Source organism: Saccopteryx leptura, chromosome 9, assembly GCF_036850995.1.
Source record: "Saccopteryx leptura isolate mSacLep1 chromosome 9, mSacLep1_pri_phased_curated, whole genome shotgun sequence".
Lineage (NCBI taxonomy): Eukaryota > Metazoa > Chordata > Mammalia > Chiroptera > Emballonuridae > Saccopteryx > Saccopteryx leptura.
Genome location: NC_089511.1, coordinates 68,063,028 through 68,090,715, shown reverse-complemented (window position 1 = coordinate 68,090,715; position 27,688 = coordinate 68,063,028). Strand labels below are relative to the sequence as shown.

General features: G+C 36.6%; 1 protein-coding gene across 4 annotated transcripts in view; it reads left to right on the top strand.

Annotated features, from left to right (window-relative positions):
- Positions 1–27,688, top strand: part of CTNNA3 (catenin alpha 3) — a 2,003,993-nt gene that overhangs the window by 480,019 nt on the left and 1,496,286 nt on the right. For all 4 annotated transcript variants that reach the window (XM_066349268.1, XM_066349266.1, XM_066349267.1 and 1 more), the window contains exon 6: positions 23,202–23,465. In XM_066349268.1, the coding sequence (XP_066205365.1) occupies positions 23,202–23,465 (264 nt within the window). The remainder of the gene's footprint in view (positions 1–23,201; positions 23,466–27,688) is intronic.

The window sequence follows — 27,688 nt, the reverse complement described above, 5'->3', positions numbered from 1 at the left end:
ACATTGCTTAAATCTTCACTGAAAACTTGCATACCATTGCTCCACTTGCATATGGCTAAAATGAAAAAGATTAATGACCAATAGTTGTTGATTGAAGGTAGTTGTATGATGTGTAGAGAATAACATGATTTGAAAATACGGTTTTGAAACATTAAACCATTTCTGTGATAGTATACTATATTGTTCTGTGTTATCTTTTTTTCCATCTATACTCAGCTATGCTAAACAATTGAAGTTCTGTTTCCTTAAAGATATTGTGCTCATCTGCTCATCAATTTTTGAATGCTCCATTTAAATTTACCATGCAGCAGCTAGTAGAACATTCATTTTCTACTCATTTCCATCAGAGGATGTCATATAACATTAAGCATTATTTAAACACCAGTAGCCTGTTTTTAATCAAGAAATTGACCACTATGAGTTGTAGTTGACATGCCTGAGAACAGTCAGATATAGCCTCAGATCCCATAGTCACACAGAAAGTTGAACACCACATTTTTTCCCTCATTTGTTTCTTCTTCTCCAAGTGAGAAGAGGGGAGATAAAAGAGACAGACTCCCACATGTGCCCCAACTGGGATCTACCCAGCAACCTTTGTCTGGGGCTGATGCTCTGCCCATCTGGGGCCATGCTCACAATTGAGCTATTTTTACTGCCTGAGGTGGAGATTCCATGGAGCCATGGGTGCTGGAACCAGTCGTGGAAAGGGAGAAAGGGGAAGGGGGAGGGAGAGTGGTGGAGAAGCAGTTAGTTACTTCTTCTGTGTTTCCTGACCAGGAAATGAACCTGGGACATCCACATGCCAGGCTGACGCTCTACTACTGAGCCAACCAGCCAGGATCAAGCATCACAAGTTTAAAAAATAATTCGGCCTGACCTGTGGTGGCGCAGTGGATAATGCGTCGACCTGGAAATGCTGAGGTCGCCGGTTCGAAACCCTGGGCTTGCCTGGTCAAGGCACATATGGGAGTTGATGCTTCCATCTCCTCCCCCCTTCTCTCTCTCTCTCTGTCTCTCCTCTCTCTCTCTCTCTCTCTCTCTGTCTCTCCCTCTCCTCTCTAAAAAATGAATAAATAAATAAAAAAATTTAAAAAATATAATAATTTGGATGTGAAATACAGTGTTGGTGGATGGACCTTGAGAATATTATTTTAAGCAAAATAAGTCAGTCAGGAAAAGCTAAAAACCAAATGATTTCTCTCATATGTGGGATATAAAACTGAAACTCATAGACACAGGTAATAGTATGGTGGTTACTACTCTCCACAGGAAAAAGGTTGGAGAGTAGTAAATTGTCAAAGGGAATAAATATATGGTGATAGAAGATGATTTGACTTTGAGTGATGGGCACACAGTACAATATGCAGATCATAGAAACCTGTATTATCCTATTAACCAGTGTCACCCCAATAATTTAATTTAAAAGATGCCATTTTGGTGCTGTTCTGTGTTAGTTTACTTCTTTGTGAACATTTCACCTTCTTAATTTAATATTTACTTTCCATTTAAATTTTAGGAAAATTTTATTTTGAAAATTGTTTTAGTTGACAGAGCCTGTCAAAGAATCTGAATCGAAACTGTATATATAGACCTATTAATTGGAAGCTAATCAATTTGAAGATAGGATAATAATACCTTAAATTCTGACATGATTTTGCTGTTGGATATTGATTGCATTTTCTCCAAATTTGCTCACAGCAGGAAAAAGTTAAATTCTGTTGATGTTATCAAAAGCTCTATAAAGATTTTGAATACAAGTGTGGAATTAAAATAGGACTTAAATATGTACAATTTAAATTTTATAATTCAGTAATTTTTAGTATAGAAACAGTCATGAAATTATTAGATTAAATAATAATAATTTTAGGACATTTTCATTACTTCTAAAAGGAACCCTGACCCCATTAGTAGTTCTATTTATGCCCTTGCCCAAGGAACCACTAATCTATTTTCTGTCTCTAGATTTGCCTATTTGGGACATTTTATATAAATTAAATCATACAGTGTTGTCTTTCGTGACTGGCTTCTTTGACTTAGCTTAAACTTTTCAAGATTCATCTATATTGTCGCATATATCACTACTTTTTAAATTTTTTAAATTTTTATTTATTTATTTTTTTTGTGACAGAGACAGAGAGAGAGAGACAGAGAGAGGGAGAGATAGGGGCAGACAGAAAGGGAGAGAAATGAAAAGCATCAATTCTTTGTTGTGGCATCTTAGTTGTTCATTGATTGCTTTCTCATATTGCCTTGACCAAGGAGCTACAGCCAAGCCTGTGACCACTTGCTCAAGCCAGTGACCATAGGGTCATGTCCATGTTCCCCATGCTCAAGCCAGCGACCCCATGCTCAAGCTGGTGACCCCACACTCAAGCCGGCTACCTCAGGGTTTCGAACCTGGGTCCTTTGAGTCCCAGGTCAACGCTCTATCCACTGAGACACCCCCCGGTCAGGCTACATTTTTGTCTTTTAATTGAAATATTTCATTATGTAGATATATTCCATTCATAAATTGATGGCCATTACAATTTTTGGCTATCGTGAATAATGCCACTATGAACACCTATGTGAAAGGATTTATGTGAACATATATTTTCTTTTCTCTTGAGTATGTATCATATTAAGAGGAGGAACTACTGGGCCATATGGTAACTTTATGACTAACATTTTGAGAGGCTGCCAGACTGTTTTTCAAAGTGGCTCTACCATTTTACACTTCTACTAGAAATGTGTGAAATTTCTGTTTTTTTCACATCCTTGCTAACACTTGTTATTGTCTCTTTTTGATCATAGCCATCCTAGTGGGTGTGAAGTGGTATCTCATTATGGTTTTATTTGCATTTTCCTGATGGCTAATGACATTTTTTCATGTGCTTGTTGGCCATCCATATATCTTCTTTGGAGTAATGCCTATTCAGATCCTTCCCACTTTTTAATTGGATTATCTTTTTGCTATTGATTTTCTATAGTTCTTTATATATATTAGATGCAAAAACCTTACCACATATATAATTTGCAAATATTTTCTACCATTTTGTATTGTTCCTTCACTTTCTTAATAGTATCGTATAGTGCAATCCAGTTTTGATGAAATCTAATATATAAATTTTTTTTCTTTTATTGTTTGTGTTTTTGTTGTCATACCTAAGAGACCACTGTCTAATCCAAGGTAGTAGAGATTTTCTCCTATGTTTTCTTTTAAGAGTCTATAGTTTCAGCTTTTAGAGTAAGGTGTGTGATCCAATTTGAGTTCATGTTTGCATAGGATATGAGGTAGGGGTCAACCTCCCTTTTTATTGCATATAAATATTCAGTTGTCCTAGCACCATTTCTTGAAAGACTATTCTTTCTCCACTGAGTTTTATTGGTCCTCTAGTTGAAAATCAATTGACTATAAATTTAAGGGTTTATTTTTGTATTCTCAAGTCTATTCCATTGATCTATATATCTATCCTTATGCCACTAATACACATTTTTTGTTGCTTGTTAGTAAATTTTGAAATTGGAAATTATCAGCCCTCCAACTTGTTGTTTTTATAAATTGTTTTGAGGCCCTGGCTGGTTGATTCTGTGGTAGAGCATTGCCCAGTGTATGGATATCCTGGTTCCATTCTTAGCCAGGGGACATAGGAGAAGTGCCCATCTGCTTCTCTACTCCTCCCTCTCTTGTTTCTCTCTCTCTCTCTTCCCCTCTTGCAGCTATGGCTCTACTGGAGTGCATTGGCCCTGGAAATTAAGGTTGGCTACATGGCCTCTGCCTCAGATGCTAAAAAAAACTTGGCATCTGCTGAGCAATGGAGCAGTGCCCCAGATGGGCAGAGCATCACCCTATAGTGGGCTTGCTGGGTAGATCCTGGTCACGGTGCATGCAGGAGTCTGTCTCTGTCTCCCCTCTTCTCACTGAATAATAAAAAAAATGTTTTGCTTATTTTGGGGTCATATTTATATTTTCATATGAGTTTTTGGGTTCAATTTATCAATCTCTAAAAATCACAGCTGACATTTTGATGGGAATTACAGTGAACTTATAGTTCAATTTGGGGAAATATTTTCATAATTACTATATTTTCTTTCAGTCTATGACATGAAGAGCCATTTTACTTATTTAAGTATTAAAATTTATTTTAATGATTTTTGTAATTTTCAGTGAAGTCATATACTATTTTTGTTAAATGCATTACTAAATATTTTATTTTTATACTATTATAAGTAGAATTGTTCCCTTAATTTTATTTTTAAATCATTCACTGCCAATGTATGTTATACAGTTGATTTTTGCACATTGATATTGATCCTACAACCTCACTGCTCTTGTTTATTTGTTCTAATAGTATTTTTTTGGTGAATTTCTTAGGATTTTCTGTATCTACAATCATATTATTTTCAAATAGAAATAATTTTACTTCTTCTTTTTCAGTCCATATGCCTTTTATTTATTTTCTTTAAATTATCTGACTAAAACTTCTAGTAGAACATGGAATAAACCTGAAAGAGGACATCCTTATCTTATACCTGATCATAGGGAAAAAGCATTCAGTCTATGATCATTAAATATGATCTTCGCTGTGGGATTTTTTATAGGTTGTTTGTGTCAGGTTGAAGAATATTTGTGACATTTTTTGACTGAAATCAATTGTCTCTGAGTATACTTTCCTTAAAAATCCAACAGTGAATAAAAGTGGGAATGAAAGTTGAACTCTCATTTGGATAGTAGGAACTAGAGAATCTTGAGGAACATGGCTGAACAATTAGACCAAGGTACTATACTGTCATTTTTCTTGTGCATTATTCTTTTTATTTTTTTATTTAATGAGAGAGACAGGGACAGAGATAAAGACAGACAGGAAGGTAGAGAGATAAGAAGCATCAACTTACAGTTGAAGCACTGTAGTTGTTCATTGATTATTTTCTCAAACATGCCTTGAACAGGGGCTCCAACTGAGCCAGTGACCCCTTGCTCAAGCCAGTGACTGTTGGCTCAAGCCAGAGACCTTAGGCTTCGAGCCAGTGACCTTTGGGTTCAAGCCAGTGGCCATGGGCTTATGTCTATGATTCCATGTTCAAGCCAGTGATCCAATGCCCAAACTGGTGGCCCCAAGCTCAAGCCATTGACCTCAGGGTTTTGAACCTGGGTCTTCAGTATCCCAGGTTGATGTTCTATCCACTGTTCTACCACCTAGTAAAGATGCATTACTCTTTTAAAATAAGTGATAGTGAAAAAACTAGGTCTTCTTGGTAAGATTTATTTTTCTCATACTTAATGTAGAAATAGTCCTATTATATAAACTAAAATAATCTTTTAAAGACATGTGTCTCATGCCCTTGCATGTTTCATGAATTTAGGTAATGATCTGGTTTAGTGTGAATTGTGGTAATTCTAAATCATTTATGTGGCAATCATTTATCTTGGGCTGGAATGACAATTGCTATAAATTTATAAGATGTTTAGTGATATTTAGCATCAAAGATAGCCTTATCCTTTATTTGGACTATATAGGCTTTTGTGATATAGTTAGTCATAAAGTCATCTTGATGGAAATAAAGGAATAAAAGGATTCTTGTTGACTCTGATATGAAATTTGGAATGAAATTTTGAATGGTTTATTTTGCATTAGAGAAAAACAACAACCTTATGGGAGTTTTCTGCATTCCAGCATCTTGCATCTGTTGTATTTATAGTAGAAATGGGGCAGGAAAATAAAGAGTATTTAGTCATCTGCTGATTCCATTTGGTGCTAAGCACAGGCATTTGTCTAGAGTGCAAGAATGCTAATTTATTTTGTGTACAGGGTGAATTGTAGCCATTCCTAGAGACAAGAGAATTTAAATTGACAAAATCTAAACAGTCAATATTCTGCACATGGATGTTCCATGCTCAATATTTAATTCTGGAGTAAGGCAACATCTGTGTTAGAGATCTGAGTTTTACGTAGAATTTACCTTATAATAGGCAGGCACACACAGTTGGCCTTTCAACTATAGCCATTATATTTTGAATTCAGACATTTTTTATATGCATTCTGATAGTCATGAGCTATGACCTAAATAAAACTTATAAGTGAGTCCTAAGATGTACAGGTGAACTTGTTCGAAGATCTAGCTCTGGAATGAGAGATAAAAGGGAATAGGAAGTTTTGTGCTATTTATTTTTTCAGGTATAACAAGTAAAGCTTATTTTTCTAGTCCTTTATCCTCATTCCCAATTGAATAAGTTTTTATATATGTGATCAGTAAGATGTTTCAAATTGTTAATTATAAAATTTTAATTTGGCTTGGTATTCATTTATTAAATAGATATTTTTTAAATACATATTCTGTGTCCTCATAGAATTTACATTCCATTGGAGTAGATAGAAAACAAATTTGATAAATAACTGTATTATAAAGTATATTAATGATAAGTAGTAAGAAGAAAAGGAGACAAGAACAGGGGGTATGGCATAGTGAAAGTGGAATTGTTGATTGTTGTTTGAACTTTTAGATAGGGTGACAAGAGGAGCCTTCCCTGAGTTCATTTTTGAGTAACAATGCAAAAGAAGTGAGAGAGTGATCCAGTCATGGGTCTTAAAGAGTGTGCCATCAATGTGATGGTCTAAGGTAGGGACATACTGGCTTTTTATAGGAACAACAAGGAGCTCCACATGTCTAGATCACAGTGAGCAAAGAGAGTAGTAGGGATGAGGTCAGAGAGATTTGTAAAATGTTTTGAGCAAAGCAGTGACATCATAACTTGCTAAAAGTGATAAGAGGTCAAGTTCTGGATAATGAGGATAAAAGTAATAGGATTTACTGACAGACTAGATGTGAGATTTAAAAGAAAGAAGTAAAGGATGACAGCAGGTTCTGGCCTAGAGAACTGGAAGAACTGCCATTTAAGAACTGGTGAAGACAGTGAGAATAGTGGGTTAAGGTGCATTATCAAAAGCTCAGGTTTACATATGTTGTTTGAGATGCCTGTTAGAGAGAATTGGATAAAGAAGATGTGGTACATGTATACAATAAAATACTACTCAGCCATAAGTAATGATAACATATTGCCATTTATGACAACATGGATGGACCTTGAGTACATTATACTGAGTGAAATAAGTAAATCAGAGAAAGCTAAGAACTGTATGATTTCACATATAAGTGATATATAAACTGAGACTTATGAACATAGATAAAATTGAAGTGGTTACCAGGGGGAGGAGGATATGGGGATGTGGAGGAGTGAGTAGGGGAAGGGTGTAAAGAGGGATAAATATAAGGTGATGTAAAATGATTTGACTTTGGGTGATAGGTATACAACATAATCAACAGTTCAAATGCTATAGAAATGTTTACCTGAAACCTGTGTACTCTATTGATCAATGTCACCCTGTTAAATTTAATTTTCTCAGTAAAAAAATAAAAAGTCAACTGACTTTTATGTGTTTTGTTTGTTTGGGTTTTTTGGGGGGGCTCTCTTTTACTTGGTACATTTCAAGATGCTCGTCTGCCTTTCTATGAAGCATTTTTTAACTTTCCTGTGCTTTTCCTTACAATTCCTATAATAATCCTGGTTTATTCACAAATTTTAGCCCATTATATTTATTTTAGCACATTATTACTTAACAATTTTCAGATAGCAGAGGACATCAAAGTGGGTGCTTATTTTCTTTGTGTTTATATTTTCTCACAGCTCTTGGTTCATTTCCACTGTATAAATACTTGCTAATATCTCAGAACAAAGAGAACTTTACAGTTATTAGCTTCTCTTTTCTTCAATCAGATGGACTTGATTATTGACTAATGTACTAACTTAACTTTCTGAAAAGCATGTTGAATGTTGAAGGCAGGCCATCTTTACCTGCCTTATGCTCAGGGTCTTGTTTTGTGCTTGGAAATGCATTTAAAAATTAGGTATTTTCTAGAACAGCCTGAGATGCATAGCAATAAGCATTGAATGGCACACTTACATATGAGTGCTAAAAAAACTGTCATCACCATCGTTGTAGAAGAGGCCTGGGCCAGAACACTTTTAAGAATAATCCACAGGCAATTCTAGTTAACCTAATTGGGGATACAATAAAAACAATTTCCATTTTAGGCTGAGCATGTCTAAATTTTTTGCCATTGTGATGTTCTTTTTAAAAATTAGAATTTTTATCTTATGGAAAAGTAGATTATTTTATGGCTATATCCTTCAAAGTTTTTTGATGTCTTCAAAGTGATGTTTTAATTTATTTCATTCATTCTGTGCCAGGTCCTGTACTTGGCCCAAGGGATAAAAAAGTTAAGATAACAGTTTGGTCCCTATAGAAATCCATAATTCAGTGAGAGACACAGATATGTCAATGAATAACCATAGTAAAGGTTAATGGTTTAATATGTATTATATTAGGCTAAGTAAGCACTGTTGGAGCACATGACTGCATCTGTGGGTAGCATAACATGAGAACCTAAGATGTCTTAAAGGATGAATAGACATTTACTAGGATATGTGAGGGGAGACTGGAGCATAGCTTATGCAAAGCTTCCTGTACAACCTCACATGATTCTATATAGCAGGCACAAAGGCTTCCTGTGAAAGAACTGGTAGGAAGTGAGGTCAGAGAAAAATCTGGAGTCTGACCGTGGTGGTGAGTAAATATAATAGGAGCTTTATTATGTGTGGATTAACAGCCACTTGAAAATTTTAAATTGGAGAATGATAGTCATATTTGAATTTTAGAAAAACTCATCAGATGGTAGAGAAAAGATTGTATTAGTCCAAAAGTTCTGTCTCTTGTTAAATATTTCTGTAATTTGTTCTCTCCTCTATATTTATAAACACCATCTTGGTTTTTTTTTTTCTTTTGTTTTTTTTTTTTAAGAGAGAGAGGGGAAGAGGGAGGAGAGAGATTAATTTGTCATTCCACTTATTTATGCATTCATTGGTTGATTCTTGTATGTGCCTTGACTGGGGATCGAACCCACAGCCTTGGTGTATGGGGATGATGCTCTAAGCAACTGAACTATCCAGTCAGGGTTCACTTCCTTAGTTTTATTGCTAATCATTTCTCCTCTAGACTAGAAGAGGAAATGGGAGAGACCAAATATTCCTCAGGATTTTTGTTGTCAGCAAGTAATTGGTCTGAGAATGTTGGAGGAGAAACATATTTGGGGGTGTGCATAAGAAAACAGTGGGTTCAATTTTGAATATGTTTGAGACCTGACGTGAATTATGTACATGAAGCTCAGAAGAGAGTCAAATACCAATTTAAATTTAGTAGTCAGTGTCCTATAAGAAGACAGAGACAAACATTTTAATTGGCCAGTTGTTTGCTTTATAGAAAGAGGTCCAGGAAGAAATGCTAGGAAAATGTTTCACATTAAATTATTTAATCTCATTGATACCCTGTAAAACAAGAGTTACTATCTCCATTTTGTAGCTGAAGTCAGGTTAATTATTCTATTCGAAATCTCCCGCTATCAGAATGTTTTTGTGTTGGGATTTTAACACCGAAGGTCATGATATTTCACTTATGACACCGACTTCCTGCCTTAAAGTGACTTAGCATTTGCCTCACTCCATTTATTGTAGGCTCCTCAAGCCCAGAGTCATGTATTATGTATCTTTTCAATCTCTTCCAAGGTCAGATCCACATATGGCATGCATATAAAGCATGGAGACTGCATTCATAAGTCTCACAGAAACATCTGTGCTAATATATAGTTTAGATCACATGTCAGGAATTTTTTTCTTTCTTTTCTTCTTTTCTTTTCTTTTCTTTTCTTTTTTCTTTTCTTTTCTTTCTTTTCTTTTCTTTTCTTTTCTTTTCTTTTCTTTTCTTTTCTTTTCTTTTCTTTTCTTTTCTTTTCTTTTCTTTTCTTTTCTTTTCTTTTCTTTTCTTTTCTTTTCCTTTCCTTTCCTTTCCTTTCCTTTCCTTTCCTTTCCTTTCCTTCCCTCCCTCCCCTCCCTCCCTTCCTTCCTTCCTTCCCAACTTGGATTTGAATGTTTTTAAATGGAGCAGACACTTCACAGTGTATGAGGGCCTCACCACTCCCTGTTGACTTATATCTGGCATTTTCATGCTTCCTACTTAGAATAAGCATCTGAGTTTGTAGCCTTAGCTTTAAAGTCACACCTTATAGGTGTTTCAAGCTTGTTGAATTAGACTAAAAAGCCATATAGTACTCCCCCTTTTGGAAAAATTGACCATTAAACTATTATTACTCACATACAAAATTTAGAATGTTTTCTTTACCAAAAAGAGACTAAAATCATCCAGTTGATATTTGTAATTTCACTCTTTCTCCATGTATCTTTTACATATTTTTGAGCAATGACTTTATGTATCACCCTTTCATTTTTATTCTTATCGTTTGGGTCTAAGGTTTTCTTATCAGTCTTGTTCTGAAACTGAATCGAGGAGTGTTTTTCTAATCTGAGTTGTATTAAATATGACAATTATCCATCAGGAAGTATTCTGTGTTGGGCCCACCACAGAACTTCAGGATTATAGGAAAGTCCTTTCACAGACTTTGGGAGCAGATCATAAAGTGACTAACAACAAAAATAAAATAGTGTTGGGTAGAAAGAGTGTTAAGACAGAAACCAACCCAAGTTCCCATTCATAGCTGAGCCATTAAATGAGAAAGTGAATGGAAAGTATTTGAATGTAAGAAGCATTATACCTGTTCAGTAAATGTTGGCTTTTTAAAACACAACTAACCTCACCACTTTTATTAATCTTATATGCCTTTGGACAAATGTCCTTTTATTTTTTCTTTAAACAATTAGCAATAATATCTAATAATACAAAATGTAATAATCCCTCAAGGGATTCCTTGTGAAAGAATGACTGGAAACATTCAATAGGATAAACCACTACACACATTTAAGGGATTATTAATTAGGAAGTTGCATCAGCTTCCCTGAGCTTGGCTCCCATCTGTGCTCAGTGATGCTATTTGCTTTTTGAGATGTAACAGAATGTTTGAGAAAGGGTGGTCTGTCTTTCACAAATGATTCACAGAAGCTTAAAAAGGAAATTGTAAGGATAATGATACTTATTGATCTTTTCTTTTGATTAGGTGTTAAAATCCAATTTAACACACATAGGTGTTAATTAATCTATTCTTTAGAGAAAAGATTTTCTGATTATGGATATTTGAAGGAGATTGAGTGATGAAATGTGCACATAAAAATGGGAGGAAGTGTAAGAACGGAAACTGGAGCTTGCTGAAGTAACTAATTGTTTTTCTGTTTATTCCTTTTACTTTAATCAGATGGTAAATGACTTCAGATAAGTTTATTTTAGATATAAATTCAAGGCAAATAATAGACCAATGTACAGGTAATACATATTGTATTTGTTTCAGATGGATAAGAAATAAACATAGTGCATTTCTAAACTTTATATATACATTTTCTTGACTGACACGGTAGTCTGTGTTAGAATTAAGTAGTAATCTTTGCCTATGAAGTTTCCTTGGAGTTATTAATATTCACTTTGGTGTAGTTCACTTACCCAAAGTATACATTAATGGCCCAGGATTCATACCTTGAGGATATTTTAATACTATTATTGTATAGTTTCTCAGTTTTCTATTTGAATTATGTAATTCTTTTATTTTCTCCCTAACAAGTTTGTGCTATTAATATAAAATGGAAAATGGGAAATAAGGGGGGAAAACAATAAAGGCCTTGCTGAGCAATTCCACTTGGGAAGGGATATAGCAGCTTAATGATGTTCTAATTGTAAAATTTTGTAGATTTTTTAATGTTTATTTTTTTCTAAAAACTTTCCTTTTATCTCTAAGTCTCCTCTTGTTTCACCATCTTATATCCCTCAGCTCAGTGATGACTAAGTATTCCACTTCCTAATATATATTGGAGAGAAAACACTTCAATTAGCAGGTGTTGGTACTATTTGGTTTTCTGACAAAACATGAAGCTGCCCAGTGACCAGTGAAGCTGTTGGCAGGCAGCATCTTGGCAGAGAGAAGACTGGGAATAGTGGCCAACCAAGAATGGAAACCAAATACAAAGTATCTATGAGCTTTTCACTGCATATCTTAGTCTTAAGGAAACAAGACTGTTCTTTATCAGCTGCCTCCCTTCCCCCACACCAGAGTTGATTCATCAGCTCCAGAAACCTCGTTTTAGCACCTGGAAGAGTGACTTGATAATTTGCATGTTCTGCTTTGTCTAACAGAGTATCTGCTCAACTATTCCTCTTGGGCAGGGATATAGCTTAGTAAGGAAGAATGGTTTGTTCAAGGGTTCATGGAGTCAGCTTCTGAGAAAATATCTTTAGCTTTGCCTTTTCCAATGGCCTGACTGGAGGAGCTTTCTTTTTTCTTTATTTTATAAACATTTAGATGTTTTTCTTCCCCCTTTTAAATAAAAGCCCTCAGTGTGTTAGAAGATACTGGTAAGTAGACTGCTTATCCAGTCTTCTCATCCCTCCTTTAATATGATACGAAGGCAGGTCCATAGCTTATTTATAAGAAGTCAGAAATTGTGACTATTTGCTTGGCTTTCCTAACTTTTTTTTGTTTGATGTTATGTAAAATTTATTTTATTGAAGTATAACATACATTCAGAAAAGTGCACAGGTTGTAAGCCTACAGTTCAACGAATTTTTCCAAGCTAAATATGCCCCTGTAATGAGTACCCAGAGCAAGAAACAGAACTTTCCCAGAATCTAAAATATTCCCCATGCCTCTTCCTTGTCTCCAATCACCCTTCAAGAGTAACCAGTATTATGATTTTTAAAACCATAGATTAGTTTTGCTTGAGTCTAAACTTTATACAGATGGGATCAAACAATATATATTCTTTTGTGTCTAGTGTTTTTTATTTCATCTTTCTTTTTTTTTAATTTTTACATTGATTTATTGAGAGAGAGAGAGAGAGAGAGAGAGAGAGAGAGAGAAGCATCAACTCATTGCACTTAGATGTTCTGTTTAGTTGAGCACTCATTGACTATTTCTCCTACATGCCCAGACCAGGGATTGAGCCTATGACCTCTGTGCGTCGAGCAGCACTTTATCCACTGAGCCACCTGCCAGGGCCTCATTTCATATATCATGTCATTGCAGGCAGCTGCATTTTGTTCATTCTCATTATTTTGGGTTGCTTCTAATTTGGAGTTACACATGGACATACGAACACATTTCCACATGAGTAGATCCTCTCCTATGAGTGGAAGAGCTCATGGGGTACATATAAGTTAAATTTCAGTAGATAATATCAAATCACTTTCCAAAGTAGTTACATTAATGGCTTTACTAACATTTAATGCAAAGATAGGTATACTCTTTAACTTGACTCTTTAGCTTTCTGTGGTATTGTCAGGTAACTTTGTCCAAACTCTAGATCAGAGGTCCCCAAACTATGGCCCGCGGGCCACATGTGGCCCCCGAGGCCATTTATCTGGCCCCCGCCACACTTCCGGAAGGGGCACCTCTTTCATTGGTAGTCAGTGAGAAAATGCATTCACATCCTGTGCTCCTGGAGTACTGTATGTGGCGGTGCCGCAAAGCGCGGTGTCGCTCACGTATAGTACTACTTCCGGTGATGCAGGATGCACACGTCACAGCTCCAGAAGTGTGTCATATCATTTGTTATGGCTAGCAATGACAAATATTAACCAGACATTGACCATCTCATTTGCCAAAAGCACGTCCATAGTTCCTATTGAAATACTGATTAGTTTGTTGATTTAAATTTACTTGTTCTTTATTTTAAATATTGTCTTTGTTCCCGTTTTGTTTTTTTACTATAAAATAAGATATGTGCAGTGTGCATAGGGATTTGTTCATAGTTTTTTTTTATAGTCCGGCCCTCCAACGGTCTGAGGAACAGTGAACTGGCCCCTGTGTAAAAAGTTTGGGGACCCCTGCTGTAGATTATGAATGCTTTCTACAAATATGATTTCCTGGAAGAATCATGTCCAAGTTTCTTACTTATTCTGAGCCTAACTTCCTCTTCTTATGCATTTGTCTGTTTCTTCAAGAAATTTATTTGCTTTTAATATGTGCCTGACCAAGTGGTGGCACAGTGGGCAGAGTGTCAAACTGGGATGCAGAGGACCAGGTTTGAAACCCCGAGGTCACTGGCTTGAATGCAGGCTCACCTGCTTGAGTGCAGGGTCATAGACATGACCCCATGGTTGCTGGCTTGAGCCCAAAGGTCACTGGCTTGAAGCCCAAGGTCGCTGGCATGAGCCCAAAGTCACTGGCTTGAGCAAGGGGTCACTCACTCTGCTGTAGCCTCCCCCCAGTGAAGGCACATATGAGAAATCAATCAATGAACAACTAAGGAGCTGCAACAAAGAACTGATACTTCTCATCTCTCACTTCCTATCTGTCTGTCCCTATCTCTCCTACTCTCTATCTCTCTCTGCCTCTGTCACACACACAAAAAAGCTTTTAATATTTGGCATATAATATTAGATAGTGGGATACAACATAAGTAAACTATAGTGGTTGCATTATAAAGAATGATAATGACGTGAGGGAGATAGCACTGTGAACAAATATATTTTTATTTTGTTTTACTCAAGTCTAAAAAGCTATTTTCTCAATCTTTTATTTCTAGATTTAGCAAAGAAATCCATTAACAACTTGTCAAATTCATTCCTAATTTTAAGATTTCTTTTTATCACATGCCCTCCAATATATAGTTTCCTTTCCCAACATGAACAGATCCCATATATTTAAATCCCTTATATAGAAGTCATCCTATCAAGGCTTGGCTGGGTAGTTCAGTTGGTTCATGCATTGTTCTGATACACCAAGGTTGTTGGTTTAATCCCTGGTCAGACCACATACAAGAACCAATGAATTCATAAATAAGTGGAACAACAATTCTCTGTCTCTCTCCCTTCATATGTGTATCTCTCTCTGTAAAATCAAGTTACAAAAACAAGTCACTCTGTCTTTCTAAATTGCTTTAAAAATTTTTAATTCTCTTTTCTTAAAATATGGTGACCATACTTATCTATAGTAATTCACGTCTTAAACTCTAAAGGGTGTGAATGTGTTTTTTTGCTTGCTTGTTTGGCTCTTTGAGAGTTTATGTTTTTTGCTATTCTTTTTGGTGTTTTACAGTATAAATATGGCCTTTGGGGCTAGCACTTAAAATCATCAGGTTTATATCCTCAAGAAACAGTTTATGCTGATTCCCAAATTCTTCTCCTTATAACATTCATCCTCGGTGAAGTCCCTGTAACTTTTACACACATGGGTTTGCCCTACATCTATCGATCAGTGATTCACAGATCTCTACATCTAGGCCAGGTTCTCTAAATTCTAGATCCATGTTTAGTATATTTTCATATAAGTATTATGCTGGCATTTTACGTTTGGCAGATAACAAAATGTGTTTCTCCTTTCTCTTCCAAACACATTATTCATTCTTCATTCCCCGTCTTGGTGAATGCATCACTATATACACAATTGCTGAAATAATTTTCTAGATGCTTCTAAATACACTCCCCTCAAATCTAAATATCAGTCCTCCTATTTTATGTATGATATATTCCTGGATTTATTTTACTACAGTCTAGCAATAGTGTTCAGCATTCAGGCACCCATCGTCTATTGCCAGGATATTCCCTGGTCTCCCTGACTGCAATTCCATTCTCTTTCATCTACTCAAAGGTCATTGCTAGAGTGGCTATTGAAAATGCACATCTGAGCTTATTGGTCTCATAGCTCCTTAGCAGGGCATGTGACGTATCTCCTGCTTACCTTTCTAGTGGATTCATCACCAATACTCTGTAGGTCCCCTGTACAGGTATACCTTGCATTACTGAATCTCTTTTGTGCTTCACAGATACTGTATTTTTTACAAATTGAAGGTTTGTGGCAACTTTGCTTTGAGCAAGCCTATCAGTGCCATTTTCCAAAAGCATTTGCTTGCTTCCTGTCTTTGTCACTTTTTGATAATTCTTAAAATATTTCAAACTTTTCACCATTATTATATTTCTTTACTTTTTAAAAAATTTTTAATTTTTTTTTTTTACAGAAACAGAGAGAGTCAGAGAGAGGGATAGACTGGGACAGATAGACAGATACAGAGAGATGAGAAGCATCAATCATTAGTTTTTCGTTGCGCATTGCGACACCTTAGTTGTTCATTCATTGCTTTCTCATATGTGCCTTGACCACTGGCCTTCAGAAGACCATGTAACCCCTTGCTCGAGCCAGCAGCCTTGGGTCCAAGCTGGTGAGCTTTTGCTCAAACCAGATGAGCCTGCGCTCAAGCTGGTGACCTCGGGGTCTTGAACCTGGGTCCTCAGCATCCCAGTCCAACACTCTATCTACTGCGCCACCACCTGTCAGGCATTATTTCTTATAGTGCTCTGTGGTCATTATTATATTTCTTATAGTGCTTAGTGGTCAGTGATCTTTGATGTTACTATTGTCATTGTTTGGAGGATCCATAAATAACATGCATACAAGTCGACAAAACTAAATAAATGTTATGTGTTTTCTACTGCTCCATTAATACCCATGCCTAGTCTTGCTCCCTCTCCTTGGGACACAACAGTATTGAAATTAAGTTTATTGATCATGTTACAGTGGCCTCTGAGTGTTTATGTGACCAAAAGAGTCACATATCTCTCACTTTAAATCCAAAGCTAGAAATGATTAAACTTAGAAAGGCACATTGAAAGCTGAGATTACACCAAAAGCTAGATCTTTGTGCCAAATAGCCAAGTTGTGAATGGAAAGGAAAAGGTTTTGAAGGAAATTAAAAGTGCTACTCCATTTAACACACAAATGATAAACAAAGAATCAGCCTTATTACTGATATAATGAATGTTTCAGTGGTCTGGATAGAAGATCAAACCATTCACAACATTATCTTAAGCCAAAACCTAATACAGAGCAAGGTTCTAACTCTTGTCAATTCTGTGAAGGCTGAGAGAGATAAAGAAGCTACAGAACAAAAGTTTCAAGCTAGTAGAGGCTGGTTCATGAAGTTTAAGGAAAGAAGCTGTCTCCTTAACACAAAAATGCAAGGTGAAGCAAGTATTGATGTAGAATCCACAGCAAGTTATCCAGAAAATCTAGGTAATTAATGAAGGCACTTACACTAACAACAGATTATCAGCATAGACAAAAGAGTCTTACATTGGAAAAAGATGCCATCTAGGATTTTTATAGCTAAAGAGGAGAAGTCAATGCCTAGCTTCAAATCTTTAAAGAACAGACTGACTCTCTTGTTAGGGACTAATGTAGTTGGTGACTTTAAGTTGAAGCTAATGCTTATCATTCCAAAATCTTAGACTCCTTAAAAATTATAATATATCTTCTCTGTCTATGCTCTATAAATGGAGCAACAAATCCTGGACAATATCACATGTTTACAAAATAGTTTTCTGAAAAAACATTTTTTTAAGTGAGAAGAGTGGATATAGTGAGACAGACTCCCATGTGTGCCCAACCAAGATCCATGCAGCAGCCAAAATCTGAGTCTGATGCTCAAATCAACTGAGATATTTTTGGCACCTAAGGCTGACATTCTGGGACCAACAGAGCTATTCTCAGTGCCAGGGCTGACACTTGAACCAATTCAGCCACTGGCTGTGGGAAGGGAAGAGGGAGAGAAGGGGGAGAGGGAGGAAGAGAAAAGCAGATGGTCACTTCTCCTGAGTGCCCTGACCAAGAATCAAACCTGAGACATCCATATTCTGAGCCAACTTTGCTGATCCAGCCAACCAGGACAAGTTTCTGAATATTTTAAGCTCAGTGTTGATATTTACTTCTTAGAAAAAAAAGACTCAAAATATTACTGCTTATTGATAATCCACCTGGTCACTGAAGAGCTCTGATGGTGACATACAAGATTTGTCATTTTCATGCCTGCTCACACAACATCCAATCTGTAGCCCATAGATTGAAGAATAATTTTTTCCTCTGATGGTTTTGGGCCAAGTAAATTGAAAATCTTCTAGATGCCATTAAGAATATTTGTGATTCATGAGAAGAGATTAAGATATCAAGAACTTGATTTGGAAGCAGTTGATTCCAACCCTCATGGATAACTTTGTGGAGTTCAAGACTTCAGTGGAGGAAGCAATTACAGATGTGGTGGGAATAAAAAGAGAATTAGAATTAAAAATGGAGCCTGAAGATGTGACTGAATTGCTGCAATATCATGATAAAACTTTAATGAATGAAAAGTTAGTTACTTTTTATAGATGAACAAAGAAAGTGGTTTCTTGAGATAGAATCTACTCTTGATAAAAGATGTCATGAAGATTATTGAAATAAAAACAAGGGATTTAGAATATTACATAAACTTAGTTGATAAAGCCATGGAACACTTGAATAGGATTTACTCTAATTTTGAAAGTAGTTTTACTGTGGGTAAAATGCTGTCAAAGAGCAACACATGCAACACCAGAGTCATTCATAAAAAGTAGTGTAAATGGATGCAGCAAACTTTATTGTTATCTTCAGAAATTGCCAGGGTACCCCCACCTTCAGCAATGGCCACTCTGATCAGTTATCAGTCATCAACATCAAGGCAAGACCCTCCAACTAGCAAAAAGAATATCACTCACTGAAGGCTTAGATCAGGGATCCCCAAACTACGGCCCGCGGGCCGCATGCGGCCCCCTGAGGCCATTTATCCAGCCCCCGCCGCACTTCTGGAAGGGGCACCTCTTTCATTGGTGGTCAGTGAGAGAGCGACGCAAAGCGTGGCGTCACTCATGTACAGTACTACTTCCGGTGATGCAGGACACACGTGTCACGGCTCCGGAAGCGCGTCATATTACTTGTTATGGCTAGCAGTGTCAAATATGGAAACGGACATTGACCATCTCATTAGCCAAAAGCAGGCCCATAGTTCCCATTGAAATACTGGTCAGTTTGTTGATTTAAATTTACTTGTTCTTTATTTTAAATATTGTATTTGTTCCCATTTTGTTTACTTTAAAATAAGATATGTGCAGTGTGCATAGGGATTTGTTCCTAGTGTTTTTTATAGTCCGGCCCTCCAACGGTCTGAGGGACAGTGAACTGGCCCCCTGTGTAAAAAGTTTGGGGACCCCTGGCTTAGATGATGCTTAGTATTTTTAGCAATAAAATGTTTTTTAATTAAGGTACATTTTTTATTAGATATAACATTATTGTATACTTAATAAACTACAGTACTATAAACACGACCAAAAACATTCTTGTGACTCAATTTATTGTGATATTTGCTTTATTGCTTAAGTCTGGAAGCAAACTGCAGTGTCTCCAAGGTGTGCCTGTACTTGCTGCAGTGCCACCTGCAGTGGCCTGCATGCTCCTTGCTGTCATGCCTTAGGTCTTTACACATGCTGCTTTCTTTCCTTGTATTTTTTTTAAAATTCTGCTTTGTTTACAGGGAAAACTCCTACTTATTATTTAAATTCACTTCCTCTGATATATTTTTTTAAATCTTCTCAAGCTGAGAGAATATCCTCTGTGCTATGAGTTACTCTATTTTAACTCTTATATAAATTTGTTTGTTTCCCCTTCTGATCTATAAGCTCTTTATCTTTGCCTTCCTAACATCTTCCAAACTGTCTGATGTACAGTAGGAGCCAAGTGATATTTGTTGAATGAATAGTTGAATTAATTAACTGATAGCTCAGAGCCCTCCATTTCATACTTTTTGATCTTCAAAATCCCTAAATATATTTTGTTCTCTTGCCAGAGTTAAAGCTCATATGCTACTTTTCTACTCACTTGCACAGACTTGTAAGGTCTTCTTCTTCTTTCTTTTTTTTTGAATCCCATCTGTCTATTTCTTCATCATCTAGAAGCAGTTAATGTCTCCTTAACTTGGAATCTCATGTGAATTTTTACTCCTGGGGCATCTAGAAAAGATACTAAGTAAGTATCAATCCCTGAAGAGCTGAATTCTTTATACTTCTACATCTAAAAAAATTCCTAATTGACCCTACTACTTAATTCCTATTTTGACCTGCTTTAAAATTGGAGAATAAATATGCAACATATGAATCTTTGCATCTATGGTATCATCAGTTAAAACAAAATAATACAAACACCACCACAACTTTTTGTTTACAAGACTGACATTCATTACTTCCCCTTTTGTCTATGTGCCCATGTATTACATTACGTTTATTTTTTGGGTTGTCCTTTAGGAGAAATGATCTTGCATTCTTTATCTATCTTACTGAAATACTCGATAACCTGCCTTTCTTTTCTCCATCAGCTGCCATAATACATCATTTTCGTTATGTTCACTGAACCTCTCCTTTATCACGGGCTTTATCAGCTTATTATTTGGATATCATTGTTCATTAAAAATTCTTTAATTGTCTTGGGAAGAAATAACAGAGCTTAGACTCAAAAGCCAAAAATATATTTGATTTTTTCAATTACAAAGTACCTTCCTATAGCATTAAAGTCATCATAATTTACTGTTAGATATACATAGCCCCCATTAGAATAAAAGAAATAATATTTTAAACTTTAGCCTTCTTTCTAATGATATAAATTCACAGACTCCCTTTCTTCAGAAACTACCTAAATGTTCACCCTTCCATTCTAGATAAAGAAGTATATGTTATGTATATGCCACTTCATGGGGAATTATGTAATAAGTTTTGATTATATTATAATATGCAGAGAGTTTTCTTTAGCTCTTTCTGAATATATATACTTTTTATTGTTATTCTTCTAAGGAGTTTTGCATCCTCTCAAAACATTAATTATTTATCCTTTCAAACAATAAGTTATTTATCCTCTAAGTTCCAGTGAGATTAATATCGGCAATGCTATAAAATTATAGAGAATATAAAAATCACTAAGATGATCACAGGACAAAGATGGTACACCAAGTATAATAAATTAAAGGAATAAAATAAGTTTGCACTCTTTCTAGAAGTCTCTATTCCTTTCCAAGTATATTCATTTTCTGATATACTACCTAATTTTATGTTGACAAAATATCATTATCCTCATTTTTATAGATGGAAAAACAGACATTGAAAGAGTAGAAGACTTACCGAGCTTATAGTGCTAATGATTTGGCTGAAACTAGAATCCAGACCAGACATGTAATGGGAAAATCTAGCAAGCCAAGAAAACCTCAGCGTGTCTTTTCCTGGGTAATAGTGCGTATGCATAATGGGTTGCCAGCTACTTCAAACTGTCCTCCCTACATCTTGTAAATAACTTGATATCTACACAGCCTGCATGAAGTAGCAGACAACCTTTATTTTTAGAAAAGAAGAAACTAAAACTACAGTAGCCAGCCATTTATTAACCTCAGGCAACATTACTCCTTGGCAGCAGAGTCTTGTGAAAAAAACAATAATGAAAAAACGTGATTTGAAAGACTTAGGTTTAGACCTCAGTTCTTTTACCAGCCTCTGAATCTTCTTACGCTAAATGCCCATTTAGTTAAAATGGAGCTTAAAACACCAGCCTTACTGCCGCAAAAGGTATTGTGATAATCAATAAGATGCTATATCTGGAAGTGCTTTATGAATTATATCATTAATACAAATACAAGTCCTTGTCCTTATAGAGCAAATAAGGGAAATCCTTCCTGTGTAGGAAGGAGTATAACATAGTTATTGAGATCGTGCTTAGCGGTTACACTGACTTAGGTTACAGTATGAGAAATTCCACCATCTAGCTCTGTCACTTGGCTTAAGAACTTACACTCCCTGAACCTCAGTTTTCTCATCTTATAAAGGGGGAATAATACTTATCATAAGATTTTATAAAAATTACATGAGATGGTATATGTGGAATGCATAAGCTATTGTGAAGTCCCTCGAATTTATTTTCTCTAAAATAAACTTTTAATTTATATATATATTTTTAGATTTCCAGAAAAGTTGCAAAAACAGTAGAGAGAGTTCCCATCTACCTTTCCCCTAGTTCCCTCCATTGTTAATAATTTAGATTTACCACAATGAACAAACATTGATGAATTACTATTAACTAAATTCAGCCTTTAATTGGACTTCATTAGTTTATTCAGGAATATCTTATTTCTTTTTCAGGATTCAAACTAGGGTTCCACATTACAATTGATTATCATGTCTCCCCAGTCTCCACTGGTTTGTGAAGAGTTTATTGATCAGTCCTTTGTTTATCATTACCTTAATGACCTTAAAGAACATTGTCCAGGTATCATGTATGATGTTCTCCAATCTGGCTTTGTTTATTGTTTTTCTTATGACTGGATTGTACGATTTTAGAGAAAATGCCAGAGACGTGAAATGCTCTTCTTGCCGTAGTATACCAGGGAGTACATGATATCCCTGAGCATCACTAATGATGTTCATCTTCCACAATTAGTTAAGGTAGTGTTTGTCAGGGGTTTTCACTGTATCTTCAGTTAGTTTTGACATACTATCACTTATATAGGACTTCTCTTTCCTCTGTTCCCACTGTTTGGAAGACTTTTCGTTTATGTTTACAGCAAATGTCATCACAGTCAAAATATCTTCTGTGACCTAAAAGCTAAAGGACCTTTTCCCTCTCAAATTGGTCTCTGTGTTTTCTTCATAGCATTTACCATTACCTAAAATTGTCTTATGTATTTGTTTACCTAGTTCATTGTATGTCAATACACTCTCTCCTTCAAACAAGAGCATGACCTTCAGGAGAATAAGGTCCCTGTAAGGTTGTGCACATCTGCACACTTGGTATGCAGGACAAGGGCTAGCATATACTAAGTGTTCAATACTCTTTGTTGTATAAATGTCAAAGAAAGAAAGACATAGGGCTAATTTATTAGTAAGTAAAAAAGTGGAAAATAGCAGAATGTGGGAGGTAAAATTTAGTATCTTAACTGAATTGGTTTCATGTTAATGAAAAGGTTAAAAGTAATCATCTGCATCTATGGAAATAGGTAATCAGCATCCTTGCAATTCAAGCTCTCTTATAATACACTTAATAATGTAAATGCCAGACAATTTTTCTGACTTGCAAGGATATGACTGACAGGTGTAAGATCTACTCGGTATCTCACATCTGCACATTTGTGACCTTTATTTGCTAATTAGGGCTCAGCTTTCCAGTTTTAGAACTTTTAACAGAATCTGAAGAAATATAAAAATAATTGATGGCTTTGATTTTAACTTATATATGACTTCTTAGCATCTATTTTCTTTTCATTTATATTGACAGAAAAATGGAGGAGCTCCTTTGTATAAATCTTTCTCCCAGAACACATTATAAGGCACCTCTTTTTTTTTAATTTTTATTCTCAGGACTTAAAATCTCCAAATCAGAGGGATGAAATTGCTGGGGCCCGGGCCTCATTGAAGGAGAACTCCCCCCTCTTGCATTCAATTTGTTCAGCATGTTTGGAACATTCTGATGTTGCTTCCCTCAAAGCCAGCAAGGACACAGTTTGTGAAGAAATTCAAAATGCCCTCAGTGTAATTTCAAATGCTTCACAAGGCATCCAGAATGTGCTGACCCCACTGGAACCTCAGGCAGCAACCCTGGGAAGTGCCCTTGATGAGCTTGAGGTAAGTCAAGAGAAAGGTAAAATGTGATTTCATATCTCAATATGAAAATAAACAGTAGTGGTTTTCAGATCCATGTGCTGGAATTTAGAGCACAAGTAAATATAGATCCAGTCATCCAAATTAGACTTTCATCATCTTGTAGCTTCCAGTGAGTTGATTGGAAGTAGACCTCTGTCAGTAGACCACTGATTCCTTTACAACTCTGCCAAGGAAGTCAATCAATTTAAATCGGGGATTGTTAATTAGATTGTAATGATAACTTTATTTTATGTAAATCAACTTATAAAATGTTGGGTTTATTTTTTTCACAAATACTTAGTTTTGCCACTATTCTTTGTGCTTGGGATATAACAGATCACTATCCCCCATAAGGCTTGCATTCTAACAAGAGAATATAGGCAACCTCCCCAAAACAATAAACACAGACAAGTAAATTGTACAGAATGTTACCTTGAGAAAGTGAGATATTATCAAAGGCTTGAAGGAAGTTAGAGGATCAGAGGATGGAGATCTAGAACAAAGGTTTGAAGGCATGCCCACTGTTTAGGTGACAGCACAGAAGCTGGAATGAGTGAAGGGATGAGTGGTAGAAGCTGAGGTCAGAGATCAGTGTGCTTAGGTTACAAAAGGCTGGCTAGGCTTTTAAGGACTCTGGCATTTTCTTCAAGTTAAATGAGATTTATGGTAAGGTTTCAAGCACAGATGTGACACGCTGATGTTACACTGACAGCGTGTGGAGATAGAGGAAGGGGGAACAAAGGGAGAAGCTGAACAATAGCTTGCAGACAGCTAAGAGCTCCGATCTCCTTCAGGTGGGAGGCTATTGTTGTAACACAGGGTTCATGTGTATGCTTTACATGCACTGCCACATTCCACCTCACATTTTAGTTTAGATTAATATTTAGCCAGTAAATAGGAAGGCTAAATTTTGTAAGGAGAGCCACCTAGATTTGACAGAAAGGATGTGGCTGGGCTGGTGTTGCAGGCTGAGTCTTCCAGAAGCCCCCACTAGATTTACGAAGAAATATGTGTGAAGGGAGAAGAGGAGGAGCAGGACTAAACAGAAGGAGAAGTCTACCTGTGAGCCACACCCACAAAGCCTGGACCAATCAGCAGGTAGTTCTGGAGAGAAGGTTGTTCCTGAGTGTACCTTGTCAGGCAGAAAAACCAGGCCTTTTATGCCTCCTTCAGTCACTAGAAGCAGGTCATCCTGCCCTGGGTAGGGAATGACCCCCAGAGGCTGAGAGTGGGGAGCAGGCCCCTGCAGCTGAGACAGATACTGAAGGAACTGATAGCTGGGGGCTCATCTGCTGCCTTCACTCCCCACAGCTAAGCAAGTCCTATTTGGAAGGGAAATGGGCAGTACACCTCTTGTTTACCACAGACCACTATAAAGTTTTGTTTTGTTTTGATTTGGCAACTGCATGGATGAAATTTCCATCAGTTATAATGGGGTCTGCTGTGGACAAGTCCTGCCGGGAGTGAGTGCGACGGAGACGCAGAGACCTGACTCCAGGTACAAGGTTCAGTGACACAGATCCATTTTATTCAGGAAGTAAGCTAGCTTATATACATGGGTTCAGCCAATGGAATGTTACAGTGTGTCCTTCATAGCCAATGGCTGAAAAGGTCAGGGAGCTGCGTGGTTGGCACTAAGTCACTTCCTTATAGCGGGCGAGCTCCCTTCCTAGGTATGCCCAGGAGGGTTCTGGGAGCTGGAGTATTCTCACAGCATTGCATCAGCCACAGCTGCTAGGAATGCATTCTGCGCTCCCCCCCCCCCCCCCAGACTGCTGTGGGCGAAGCTGGTTTTGAGAAGTAGCCCAGAAACTCAAATTTTAAACACACTGAGTTTGAGATACTTATCAGAGATTCAAGTATGATGTCAAAGATCATTGGCTCCCCAAGTGACATGTAGTTGCTTAATGGGACCACTATAGAATAGCCTTTAAGGATAAGTGTTCTGAAATCCAAATGCCTAGTTCCTATCTCAGCTGTGGCTCTTAATACCCAAGTCACCCTAGGAAAGTTATTTTATTTAACTTTGTTTTCTCTCCTATAAAATGGGGATAATAATAGAAACTATTATATAGATTATAGTGTTGTTAGAATCAGTGAATTAATAATACATGCATAAATGCTTAGAGCAGTGCCTGGTACTTAATAAGTGTGCAGTAAATCTTAGCTCTCATTATTATTCGTGGAGCTGACAATTTGGAGGCAGGTTCTTTTATAATAAAGTTGATACAATTAAAATTACTATGTTTTGTTGATAACTTAAAATATATTAAACACATAATGTATAATTCCTTTGTTCTTAATTTTATTACTTTTATGATAAAATATTAGATATTTTATTTAAATTTAGGTTAATCTTTTTATGCTTTTCTATTAGTTACATGTTTTTAAACAGGTGTCTTGATTTCTTCCTTTCTTTTTTTTTTATCTTTTTTTTTCTTATTTGGTGAGAAGAGGGGAGGCAGAGACATACTGGGAGCATGTGCCCTGACTGGGATCCACCCAGAAAGCCCACAAAGGGACAATGCTCTACCCATTAGGGGCATTGCTCCATTGCTCAGCAACTGAACTCTTCTTAGAGCCTGAGGCAGAGGCCATGGAGCCATCCTCAGTGCCCTGGACCAACTCGCTTCAATTGAGCCATGGCTGTGGAAGGGGGGGGGGAGAGAGAGAGAGAGAGAGAGAGAGAAGTGAGAGAGAGAGGGTTGGAGAAGCAGATGGGGTCTTCTCCTCTGTGCCCTGACTGGGAATCAAACCCAAGACATCCATATGCCAGGCAGATGCTCTAACACTGAGCCAATCGGCCAGGGCCAGTCTCTTCATTTCTAAGCCATTATTTAATTTCTAATTATTGACATCCTTGTGAAAATTAATTAAATTCCTAATAATTAGCACCTATGTGAAAGTTTTAGTAAATATTTATCTAAATAGGATAGAAGATTAGTGGTGACTTCAATAATACTCCATCATCTTTTTTTTTGCCCTGTGTAATGAGGATTTTAATAAATTTGTCCTTTAGATGTGTACCTTGTCTTCAAATAAGGTTGAAGGCTCCTTGTAGGAAAGATTGTTTCTTACTAATGTTATACCAGTGGTACTAGCAGCACATCTGGTCCCCCATATTTATTTTTTATTTTTTTAGAGAGAGTGTGTGTGTGTGTGTGTGTGAGAGAGAGAGAGAGAGAGAGAGAGAGAGTATGAGAGAGGGAGGGGGACAGACAGGGACAGATAGACAGGAATGGAAAGAGATTAGAAGCATCAACTAGTTGTGGCACTTTATTTGTCCTTGATTGCTTTCTCATATGTGCCTTGACTAGAGGTGCTCTAGCTAAGCTAGTGACCTCTTGCTCAAGCCAGCGACCCTGGGGTTATGTCTATGATCCCATGCTTAAGATGGTGACCCTGTGCTCAAGCTGGTGAGCCGGCACTCAAACTAGATGACGTCGGGATTTTCAAACCTGGGTCCTCAGCATCCCAAGCCGACGCTCTATCCACTGTGCCATCGCTTGGTCAGGCTAGGTTCCCTCATATTATAATGTAACATTTCTCGATAGCTACCTCTTAACATAATTTTTTCACTTGATTATTAGAGTCCACATAAGATAAGCATTTTAATTTTTTTACAGGAAATAAAACTGAGACTTACATAGATTATTAACTCACTTAAGTCAGAAGGCTAGTGAATGATAGTAGCCAAGATGTAAATCTCATATCTCTGATTCAGAAGATATTTCTAACTTCTGTGCTATATTGAATTCTCATTTATAGGACTTTATGGTTAATTAAAATTTAACATAATTCATGCTAAGTTCTTAGTTTAATGAACCATTAGATGAATTATAAGTGTAACCAAGTCTAAAAGATGGAATAACTTGTCAGTGAAAAGGGTCATTTAAGTAGAAATAGTCTGTATTTGGAAAGTGGCTAATATGGTGAGGTAAAATTTTCTAGACTGGACGTACAAGATTGTATATAATTTTTCATAGTGCTATACAGAATTGTGTCAAGGAATGCTTGCATAAGTGGTACAGTTTATGTATTCTATATTCCTAGGATTATAGAAGAAGACAGAAGATTTCCAAATTGTTTCTCCTTCTTGGACTTCTCTTTTCCCACTTTAGTTGAAAGTCCCTGTTACAGGCAAGAAATGACAGTGGTTAAGGAAGAAGAGGAGGAAGAGAAAAGAGAGAGAGAATGAGAGAGAG